The sequence below is a fragment of the Pongo pygmaeus genome, chromosome 4 (genome assembly GCF_028885625.2).
Source record: "Pongo pygmaeus isolate AG05252 chromosome 4, NHGRI_mPonPyg2-v2.0_pri, whole genome shotgun sequence".
In the NCBI taxonomy this organism is placed as follows: domain Eukaryota; kingdom Metazoa; phylum Chordata; class Mammalia; order Primates; family Hominidae; genus Pongo; species Pongo pygmaeus.
In genome coordinates this window covers 112,484,294-112,496,795 of record NC_072377.2, presented here as the reverse complement: position 1 = coordinate 112,496,795, position 12,502 = coordinate 112,484,294, and the positions used below count along the sequence as shown (strand labels likewise).

The following is a 12,502-nucleotide window of genomic DNA, read 5'->3' as shown; positions in this document are numbered from 1 at the left end:
ATATTTTCAGCATTGTGCTTTGGTTCTCAGCTATATGTGGTATACCCCAGTCCAAAAACCCTATGTTTTGCTCTCCCCAGAGAGATACATTTTTTTTGCCATTGTGGGAAAAACAGCAAGGTCAGGCTGTGCAGTAATGGGGAGGTGATCTAAGGATTTAACCACTTTTTAAACAGACTTTCAAGAATTCTAGTATTTTTAGCCCCAACCTCAGCCTCACTGCCAGACATATGTGAGCCTGTTGAGAGTTCTTTAGTAGACTTCTTTGCTTTTCCCACTGTTGGCTTTGGATTTAGTTTCCTCAACATTTGTTATAGAAATATATATGCCTCTTTTAATGAATTCAATAAAAATCTGATAGCTAATGAGCATGATGACTACTAATGAAAAATATTTCAAGGTATCTGCAACAGTGATATATGAAATAATCTTTGATTTCTATTGCTTACAAAGTCTCAGGTATTGCTAAGCTACTGCAGTGTTTTTCATATAATAAGGAAAGGCTAAAGTTCATTTGGAGGATAACATAAAAAATGAACATGCACTTTTAAAAAATCTGCTTTCCTGGAACCCCTGAATTCTCTCCATGGGCCAGTTAGAACCACTGAATTAACTGGAATTTAGTAGTATATGAGGCCAAAATCATGGTTTCTTGTATTTGCCCATTTAAAATGAGCTGCTTTATAGTGCATAATCCTGATCAGCCTTTTCATTCATTTAACAAATATTTATTAAGTATCAACTAAGTGTAAGATACCGGGCACCAGAGATACCTTATTTAACAAAATAGACAAGCTGGTGTCTTCATGGAGTTTACATTTCTATAGGAATATGTTATTGGTTGTAGTGCAGCCTAGATTATAATAATATAGTTTATATCTATCCCCACCCCTGGAAAAGTAACTGAACTCACATATATTTCTGATGTCATTACTTGAGACAGAACTTGGAAGTTTTTTTTTTCTTACAAAAGCAATGTTTATTAAAAAAATTAGAGAAGATTCATAGGCAGAAGGGAATAAAAACTCACTCATGCACTAATCAGAATTAACCACTGTGAACACCTTGGTGTGTATTTCAGTCCCTTTTCTGTGCACAAATACATATGTATGCATTTAAATATGCATAATTTCTTTATAAAATTGGATTATACTATAAAAGCTTACATACATTTTGTCAAATGTTTGTTCCAATTGTAGTGGTTGTATAATATTCAGTTTTATGAATACACCATAATTTATTCCTTTAAGCATTATATTTTTTTCCTCACTATTAAGACTCAAGAGAGGCTGGGTGCAGTGGCTCACACGTGTAATCCCAGCACTTTGGGAGGCTGAGATGGGAGGATTGCTCGAGGCCAGGAGTTTGAGACTAGTCTGGGGCAACATAGCGAGACCCTAGCTCTACAACAAAATTTAAAAAGTAGCCAGATGTGGTGGCACACACCTATACTCCCAGCTACTCAGGAGGCTGAGGTAAGAGGCTCTCTTTAGCCCAGGAGGTTGAGGCTGCAGTGAGCCATGATTGAGCCACTGCACTCTAGCCTGGGCGACACAGTGAGACCCTGTCTTTAAAAAAAAAATACTGGAGTTATAGATATGTAATTTTTAACTGTTAAGGAATATACATACCTTGGTGGGCTTGTAATATGAGTTGGTTGAAACAGAGAGTTAAATTAGAAGATTAAAAATGTTTGTACGGCACTGTTTTAAGTTATGGATTGCTTACATTCTATCTTATTTTACAAGTAACAAATATTTAACTCTGACATGGTTATTTTCAAAAAATTATATGAAAATCTCACTTGAAATATGTTGCCTTTGTTATTTTTTGAGCATTCAGCTAAATCTGTTTGTTTACAGCTGGGCTCAAAATGCAGAGAACTCAAAGATATTCATTTCGGCCAGTGTTACAAGATCTCAGATGAAGGCATGATCGTCATAGCTAAGGGCTGTCTGAAATTACAAAGGATATACATGCAGGAAAACAAATTAGTAAGTACTTGTTATCATCCTCGTATTGTTCATTTTGTTCCTAACCTTCGAATTCTTTCATTTATGACTTTTTTCTGCTTATTTTCTTGTGATGGTTCAAATACTACTTAATCAAAAGCAAAAATCCTTTTAAAGCGATGATTTTATAAATCAATCTTTTAACTGAATAGATGGTGTTTGTATGTGGTACTTGCGTGTTAAAAATCCCTCATTAGCATGTGCTAATGCATCTTTTCTAAATGTGGACAGTGAACTAATACTGGTAAATTGGAAAAATCAAATCTGTTTGCCAAACATAAGTCTATGGTTGTCTAGTTCTTTCTGCTATCTCTAGGGATTATAATAATTCTAGACAGTTAGAATTTTTTTTATTGTCCAGAAAAATGTACTCTTGTAAAATAGAGCCTTTTACTTAGTATCATAAAAAATGGGATTCAATAAGTTAGAGCATATAATAGAGCAATTACATAGATTTTATATTTTAAGCATGAACATGGGTAATGCAGACACATTTAATGTATTATGCTTAAAAATCTTACAATTTTTTTGAGAGAAAATTCACATAAAATACATTTCACCTTTTTAAAGTGTACAACTCATCAGTTTTTAGTATATTTACCATGTTGTGCAGTCATTACCAATGTCTAATTTTTGAATATTTTCATTACCCCTAAAAAAATCCTGTGCCCATTAGCTATCCTTCCCCATTTACCCTTCTTCTAGTCCCTGGCAACTGCTAATCTACTTTCTATCTCTATGGGTTTTCCTATTCTAGATATTTTGTATAAATGGAATCACATGATACGTGGTCTTGTTTCTGGTGTCTCACTTAGCTAGCATGATGTTTTCAAGGCTTATTTGTGTTTATCATGTATCAGAGCTTTATTATGTTTTATGGCTGAATAATATTCCAAAGCATTTATGTTTGTATATGATAGGTACATCCCATCAGTTAAAAGAAAAAGTTGTCACTAGGATGCACCAGTAGGAGTTCTTTTTTTTTTTTTTTTTTTCTTTTCTTTTATTGTAATTATTATTATTATTATTATTATTATACTTTAGGTTTTATGGTACATGTGCCCAATGTGCAGTAAGTTACATATGTATACATGTGCCATGCTGGTGCACTGCACCCACCAACTCGTCATCTAGCATTAGGTATATCTCCCAATGTTATCCCTCCCCCCTCCCCCCAACCCACAACAGTCCCCGAAGTGTGATGTTCCCCTTCCTGTGTCCATGTGTTCTCATTGTTCAATTCCCACCTATGAGTGAGAATATGCGGTGTTTGGTTTTTTGTTCTTGCGATAGTTTACTGAGAATGATGATAAAATTGAAAAATAGCGTACATACAGTTGTGGGCCATATAACAATGTTTGGGTTAACAGTGGATAGCATATACAGTAGTGGTCCTGTAAGATTATTATACTGTATTTTTGCCTTTTCTATGTTTAGATACAGAAATACCATTGTATTACAGTTGCCTGCAGTATTCAGTACAGTGACATGCTGTTCAGCTTTGCAGCTTAGGGGCAATAAAAGCTATACCATATGGCCCAGGGCTTTCTGTGTGCTCTAGGTTTGTGTAAGTACATTCTATGATGTTCACACAATGACAGAATTACCTAATGACACATTTCTCGTAACATTTTCTTGTCATTAAGCAATGCATGTCTGTATTTGAAAATGTTGTCAGGGTAGTCCTGAATGTGTAGTATACCACAAAGAAGACTTGCTTTTTTAGTTGTATTTCAAAAATGAAGAGATCTTTTTATTTCCCCTTGGAGTTCATAACATTTAATAATTTTTATGTAATAGTCATTCTTGAGACAGTAGGATTTTGTAAAGAGAAGTTAGGTCTGTGTTAGACTGAATTTTTGAATATTGGTATCCACTCACTTGCATTGTGACCCCGGGAAAGTTACTTGAGTTCTTTACACCTCATTTGTAAATGAGGTTATTGAAATCTGTCTATTTGCTAGTTATAGTTTTGAGGATTAAATGACACTGTATCTTTAAGTTGTCTAGTACGAAGTCTGACTTATAGGAGATATGTAAAACATAGTAGTTTTTATGGCATCACAACTGTATTTGTTACCTAACTTTTGGTTTTCACTTTACATCCAAGGTAAATTAAAGGATGGTGATCTCAATTTAGAAGTTTTCTATTTCTCAAGCAATAGGATATTTGTTCACTTTTATGTTTCTTGTTGAGTAAACATAAAGAAATAGTTTTATTGGCACATCAAACAATTTTTAGCCAATGGTTTCCCAAAGAAAGCAACTGTTTATGTTCTTAAGGTTTTTGTTATGTTCACATTAGTTTTTTTCCAATATTTCAGTACGTTAAAAATATATACGTAAATGCTAAGGGAATCAGTTTTGTATTTGTTTTTTTTTATTTAACATTTTCATTTCATTGGAAATTTGAGGTCATTTTGCTAAGTCTTAAAGGCTAATTCACTACAGTTCTTCCCATTTAAGTTTATTACAAAAGGAAATTTAGAATAATTTGAACTCTTTATTGGATAATTGAGATATTGATAACCAACCTCCTGTAGGAAGTTTGTATTTTTAAAATTTATGAAATAAGGAGAAATATTTAAATACTTGCGAAGCCACAGTTTTAAGTAATTAGGATGTTTTTACTTTGACACCTATTCTTAGTAATGTAACAACAAATATTTTAAGTTAGCAACTAATACAGGTACGTACAGAGAACACTGTCAGAAAGAATGCCAAAAGAATTTCAACTATGCTTTGACAAATACTGATCATCAGTCAAATTATTTTGCTAATTCTCTTAATAAACTGAATATTCTCAAAAAGAGTATTATAGCTTAATTGCAGAGTCTAAAAATAATCATAGCATAATTTTCGTATAAACTTTGCTGACTTAAAATATCAAGCTATTTTGGTAGTATTTGAGTATACATACATCTTTTCATATTATATCTTGGCCTTTAGATGGCAGCATTGTCTTTGTATATTTGTGTGACATAGCTTTTGTGTCCTTGATGTAACTATAAGGATGTAATGCCTCTGTAAGTTTCTGCTGATGGTTTCTGCTGATGTTATGGTTTATTTTACATTTTTGTTCTTTATGTGACCTTAATGGGAAAATTTCTTCTTAAGTTATTTAAAGTAATTGTATCTATAATGCTACAGGATGAACTAACCATTTTACACAAAGTAGTAAGATAGTAGAACATTTTTATTTGTGGCACTGATTTAAGTAAGATAAACTTTAGAAAAGGGGAAGGATTCCTGTGTTTATGAGGGAGAAATTTTATTTATGTGGAAAGTGAGGATAATGATTTGCCTTAAATGAGTTATAGTGAAGCAGAGAACTGAGGACTTCGATGTAGAATTTTTTTTTCTTTTTGAGATGGAGTTTTGCTCTGTAGCCCAGGCTGGAGTGCAATGGTGCGATCTCAGCTCACTGCAACTTCCAATTCCTGGGTTCAAGCAATTCTCCTGCCTCAGCCTCCTGAGTAGCTAGGATTACAGGTGCCAGCTACCACGCCCAGCTAATTTTTTTTGTATTTTTAGTAGAGATGGAGTTTCACAATGTTGGTCAGGCTGGTCTTGAACTCCTGACCTCATGATCCGCCCACCTCGGCCTCCCAAAGTGCTGGGATTACAGGTGTGAGCCACCATGCCCGGCCTTAGATGTAGAATTTTCCCAAAAGAGAATTCTTTGAGTTCTGTTTCAGTTATTTTTGAGTGAGACAAGTGTCATGTACCTACATAGGTATAGTTTGCATTTGCTGTAAAACTCTTGTGTTGACTATACAAATAGATTTGAGGAGTACAACTGTAGTGAGGGTCTAGCATATTGTATGTGTCTGTCTCTTCTAGTGATAGGTTTTATATCACTTCTGTATAGTGCATGCCACAAAGCTATTTTTAAGTCATATTTAGTTTGAGCATATAGTTATTAATTATCTAGAAACCTCAGTTAAGTATATTTCCTCTGCTTCTTTAATTTCCCTGTACCAGATTCTGCTTCTCTACTTTTTGGACAGAGAACCTCTTTGGGTGGCTTTTTATTCCATTGTAAAACGATGAGGTCAGATAGATTACCTGCCATTTGTTCTATAGGCCAGTGTTTTAAAGTACTGGGATTTTAAGAGTTATTCCAAAAGTAGCTTCTGTGCTATGTCCTATGTCAGAGCATTTTTGATGTAGATCTGTATGCGTTATGTGTGTGTTTGGTCTATTTTTTACATTTTCTGTTCTGAATAATTAGGCTGTAAACTATTATAGATTACTCAATTGTCAAGAAAATAGTAATACTATGAATAGATTTCAGAAAGTTATAGGGAAATGATTAAAGTTTCCTAATTGAAAGTTGATTTCCTGAAAGTTAATTGTGACTGTTTACTTTTCAGTCTCTTAGTTGATATTTTACTAGTTTTATAGTTCTGTGACTTCTCTTAGAGTCCTTTGGCTGCTGCTGTAGCAATCTTGTTTTAAATTTCATCCTTTGGAGGCTTACATGAATGATGTAGGATCAAATTCGCCTCTCCATGCTTTCCCCCCCGACCCCCTAGGCTGAAAGCATTTTAAGGGGAGATGGAGGCAAACGCCATTTTTGAGTTGCACTGAACTGAGTTAAAACCTTGATCCTGCTGTTTCTTACTCATGTGACTTGCTTTAGTTATCTTAATTTTTGCACTTTGTTTTCCTTCCTTGCAGAAAGGATACAATAGTACTTCATACATGTTCTAATGAGGATCAGACTAAATGAGATTAAGAGGTAAAGCACCAAATGAGTTTCATTGCCACAAAACACAAGAAGGCTTCAATAAAGATTTTTTTCCTCTCCTATCAGGAGAGGATAGTGAAGCCTATTATTTGCTTTCTGCAGTTTACTAATTTGAATTGGGCTGTATCAATGTCTGGTATCACCTAGTCTGATTTTACCTGTTAGCCACTGACAGTTTAATTTTTTTTTTCTCTTTGTTGTGCTTCGAGGCTGTTGTAGCAGTTAAGTGAAAAAATTGGTAGCCATGTTGATAATCAACTAGAGTAGTATATAAGATAAACATTTGTGTCAGAGTTTAGATAGCAGTAGTTAATTCAGCATTATGTGAAAGCTTCCATTTCCTGACTCTTACTGTTCACCATAGAGTTAATAAATTAATGGGTTTATATGTGAGTTAATATATTAAGGAGATTGGTTGTCTGCACCCCTAGATCCCCTCCTGTACTCTTGATGTCCTATTTCTCAAATACTCCTTGTGAAGTGAGTTTAATTGTAATACCAGACATAAATAATTTACATTTTTGAGGGATTTCGTACAAAAGGGTTAAGTACTCACTTTAGCCTCCCAAATCATCCAGAGTATATACTCATCTTCAGTGTTCTTTCCCCTCTTAATGGATGGGGCATTTACTTAAAGCCAGAATGGTAGTTTCCAGTGATCAGTAATATTTGAATGTGGTGTTCTAAAGAGGTGACCTAAAGATACTGAACCTCACCTTACTGTTGTCTTTGTCCATTTGGGTTGCTGTACCAAAATACTACGAACTGGATAACTTACAAACAACAGACATGTGTTTGTCACAAATCTGGAGGCTGACAAGTCCAAGATTAAGGCACTGGCAGGTTTGGTGTTTGGTGAGGGCTTGCTTTCTAGTTTACAGACACCTTCTCCCTGTGTCCTCACATGGTAGAAAGGCAAACAAGCTCCATGTGGTCTTATTTTATAAAGGTACTAATCCCATTTATTAGGGCTCTGCCCTCATGATTTAATCACTCCCCAAAGATCCCACTTCCTGATACTATCATCTTGGAGGTTAGAATTTCAACATATGGGTTTTGGGGGTACACAAACCTTTAGACTATAGCAACTACATCTCAGGATTTTGCTGTCATTTGTTGGTAATAGAAAATATTTAATACAAGTTATCTTTTATTATTTTTAATATACCAGGTACTATGCTGTTTTATATAATTAATCCTCATAACTACCACAGAGGTAGCTATTTTTATCCAATTTTACCAGTGAGGTAATTGAGGCATAAAGAAGTTAACAACAGGTGGGTGTCAAAGTCAAAATTCTAACCCAGATCTGTTAGATTCCCCAACTTTTCTTCTCTAGCTCTTTGGATTGCATAGATACATTACCTGTAATGCTAATCCACACACCTTTGAACCAAGTAGCAACTTCCAAAAGACATATCTCCCTTTAAAACACTTATGGACCAGAGCTGTGAGACATCAAAGGAAGTAGTTAATTATTAGCATAAGTAGAAAATCATTTTTTTAGGATGATAATTGATTTCAGGAGAAGCTGCAAGTACCAGCAGAAGTGTATTTAAAAATTTTTCTAGGAAAATTCCTGAAATTATCAAAGAGGAAAGCTAGTATTTAGTGTTAATCTTAATCCTATTTGAATATGAATATAATTAATAATAGAATTGCAGTATTTTATACAAAGTTTCTCTGTATTACAAACATAGTGTTTTATATTTTTGTGATATTTTGATTCAGAAGCTAGTACCATTTGATTTTTGTCCAGTAGATTTAATGGCAATTTTAATGAATTCATGAACTGATAACTCTGTACTCTGTTCCTTAACACTTGTTTCAGATGTTCATTCAGTTCCATTAACATTTGAACAGTTACTATGTGCCAGGCACTGTGAGAAGTGTTGAAGAATTAAACAAGAGTTATACTGCCAAAGAGAGAAGATCCTGGTCTCATGATAGTGCTATAGAAACACCAATTGCAAAAATAGTTATTCTTATGTGAGGGATAAGGAAGAAATCTGAAAATCCTATAAATAGTAAGTGACATTTGAACTGAGTTTTGAATTACATATAGTGATGTGATGAATATGCAAGCAGACATATTTTAGGGTAAGGTAATTGCAGTAATGGAAAAGAGCATTAAGAAAGATAAAACATCAGAAGAATATGGGGAATGCTTAATAAGTGGTGAGTGTTACAGTGCCACTAGGTTGATAGGCTAGGCAATAGGGAAGTATTCATATTTGGTCTGGAAAAGAAAGAAGGGACCAGGTTGTTAAATTTTTTTCAGTGTCATGCCGTGAAATTTGAAAGTCTCTAGGTAATAAGAGCTATAGCATGAGATTTTAGCAAGTGTGAAATGTGATCAGATTTTAATTCTTGTTTTATTTTTCTATTTTGAGAAATTAAGAAAAATATAGAATACAAAAAGGAGTAATAACAGCTGTATGCCCGTCACCCATAAATTGACAATTGTTAACATTTTATTAAATTTGCTGCTGCTGCTTGAATTAATAAAGCAAATAAACTTCAAGTCTCTGTTGTCTTACATTCGTACTGTTGTCCCATTGTTCCCTTCCAGAGCAACTGCTATTATGATCTAAAATGCTTTACAAAATATTTTAATATGTATGTGGTTACCCATTACGTGGTATTATTTAGTTTGTGGTCACATGTAATTTATATCTAGTGACATATGGTTAAATATCTGGTCTCACAAAGTATATATGAGTCTACAATTTGCATGTTTACTTTTATTTTTGAGATCTAGCCATAATGAATATAATTCATTCTTTTTCATTGTTAGTGTTCTATTATATGTATAAATCTCTGGGTTATTCATTCCCTGTTGAAGGACACTTACATTGCTTCTGCTGTTTTACTATCAGAGGCAGTATTGCAATAAAATTATTGTATAAATTTCTTGTGCTCATCTTCAAGAGTTCTCTAGGGCATATACAACAGGTATATATAATATGGTACTAAGATATGTACATTTTCAAATTTTTCTATATCATGTCAAATCACTCTCTACTGGTAATTGAAATCATAATTTATTTCATGATTTCAGAAATCATGAAATGTATCTTAGATGTATCTTGCTGATGGAATGTCAACTCTTTTGAGGGCCAGGAGTATGTACTCATCTTTTTATTCATCCCTCCTAGTGTTGGAATATAATAGACATTCAATAAATGTTGGGTTAGGGACAGATGGTTTACTACTGCATTGAGCATGCTTTAAAAAATGTATCGCTTCAAATATTTTGGTGACATATTTTATTAAATAAAAGCTTAAAATGGCTTAAAGAGTCAAATGTTTTTTCACTTTTAAAGTAAGTAAAATGTTTTGACCTAGTTAGCACATTAATGATGCCATTCTTTGTGTATCAAATTTATGCAGCCAAAGTCACTAATGTACTCAAGGGGTATTTTTTGGGATAATTGTCTTTAACAACATGCAGTTCTGATCAACTAGAATGTAATTCTTGTCAGAATTATGTTGACTTGTACATTCTTACTGTTAATAAAATCGGTTTTATTTTGTTAAAGTGGTATTTGAAAGATCCAATTTAATTTAAAACAAGTTTTTTTTTTTTTTTCAAAGTAGAGACAGGGTCTCACTATATTACCCAGGCTGGTCTCGAACTCCTGGGCTCAAGCGATTCTCCTGCCTTGGCCTCCCGAATTGCTAGGATTGTAGGCATCAGCCACCATGCCTCGCCTAAAACAAGTTTTTTTGACAGTATAATTTCAATCTGAAGAATAAATATATTTTTACTCATTCTAAATTCTTTGCTAGATCGTATCCTCTTATTCTTTTTAGTCTATTGGTATCTTTCTCTTAAGTTTTTTTTTTTTTTTTTTTTTTTAATCACATAGCTTGGCAGGAACATAAGTGGATTATATTCTATCATTTGAAGGCATAGAAAGCAATAAAGAATGAATGTGTATTTTTTCTTTCCCTGTGTGCCAGTGTCATATGGAAGACAGGCAGTGACTTGGATGATACCCAGACAATTTTTCTTTGGAATGCATTATTTTTTACCCAGCAGATTTACCTGCTTAATTATATTAGTTTAGTAATATTGAAATTAGTTCACAAACTCTGGGGACTCATCAGCTGATGATAGGAGATGACCATATGCAAACAGGATCTCAGGAGGAAGCTAGCTTAGTATTAAAAACTCTGATAAAGATATCCCAGTGTGGATAATGCAGAATTTGTTATGGTTAAAAATAGGAAATTCCAAATAGTATTTAAGTATTCTTTAAAAATGTATTTTTTTCTGGATCAAATTTTAGAGTGCTTATTTTGGATTTAAAATTTATAGTTGGTAGATTATTTTTAGTGTAATTCTTTGGCTAGTGCTTTTTTCCCCACATACATAGTCTGTAGTTTAAGTCCTGTTTTTTTTTTTTAATAAAAATCTAATTTTTATTTGCTTTCTTTTTTGACTACCTGTTAAAATCAGAGATTTGAAGCAAAACAAATTATCTCTAAGATACAAGTGTGGAAGTGCAGTCTTGGGCTTTGTGCTCGAGTGTTGGCAATGGGAGATAGTGGGTTGAGATAAAGACTTGAGTCATTAGGCTTAGCAAATAGAAATTTTATAAGGTTAGATGGCAGTGGCATGCTAGTAGTACATTAAGCCTATCATCTATGAGGATATGTTCCTGAACTACCTTTCTAGCCTGTCAGTCAACAAGTGAAATATATTATTTGGATCTAGGAAGAAGTTTTGGCTTATGTTTTTATCCACAGTAATGAGGTTCTAGGGTTTTAGGATATCCAAGACTTAATCCCAGTTATTTCAGTGACTAAGCTTAAAGGAAGGAGAATTGGAGAATTAGCTTTTTTTCTTTCTTTTTTAAATAAAGATTTGCCTTTCTAAATATAGTTTACAAACTGTAGTTGAATCTGGCTTCCGGGTAATAGGATGCACTTTTTCCATCATTTTATTGTAGTCATTATCACAAAGATACGTTATTGTAAATGTCCTATGGCACTTGGGCCTTTGTCAGGTAACCCTGTCTTGAGGCAAAGATATACAGGCGATGTTCCTATCTAAACCTGTGTGCTAAGTACTGTTCCTATTAGTGTTGCAGATTTTGCTTACTCATATTAGGTAGGTTGTCTTCTTTAGCTGTCTTTCTTGAAATTATTTACAAAGGTTTGAACATAAAGTTACCTGACAGGCAGTAGAAGGATGAATAGTCATGTGAGTTTTGGGGTGGATTCTTTTTGTTGTTGTTGTTGACTATATCATCTAGATTTTAATAGCCAAGAAATTTAAAAGCCAGAGAAGTCCATACTGTTTCGATACTTACTTTTTTTTTCCCAACGCTTCTTCTGTTGCATCTTAGTTATAGCCACATCTAGGTTGCAGACTGTATCAGTATAGTATTTTTCTTTAGTGGCTGCCATATTTCATTATTTTTGGTTTCTATAGTATGATGGTAGAAGTACTCCAGTTACTTCAGGAGAGTTTGGGGGTAAAAAATTTGTAGTGTCTGTTACCAGATCTTTATTGGCTATTTTTGATTGGAGCATAAAATCTAGATGGTTATCATTCACTTTAATAAGACATATAAATAAATATATTGAGACTCTGTAATACCAAGAAAAGTGGTTGTAAATCCGAGTCCTTCTTATTGAACTATAGTTGGGTGATTTTCTTTTATTTTCGTTTCTACTGTATATCTTTCGGAATATAAAGAAGAAGGCATATATTTATATTCATTAC

At 33.6% G+C, this 12,502-nt stretch overlaps 1 protein-coding gene across 3 annotated transcripts in view; it reads left to right on the top strand.

Moving 5' to 3' along the window:
- FBXL17 (F-box and leucine rich repeat protein 17) overlaps nucleotides 1–12,502 on the top strand; it is a 526,839-nt gene that overhangs the window by 31,851 nt on the left and 482,486 nt on the right. For all 3 annotated transcript variants that reach the window (XM_063665111.1, XM_054487207.2, XM_063665112.1), the window contains one exon: nucleotides 1,863–1,994. In XM_063665111.1, the coding sequence (XP_063521181.1) occupies nucleotides 1,863–1,994 (132 nt within the window). The remainder of the gene's footprint in view (nucleotides 1–1,862; nucleotides 1,995–12,502) is intronic.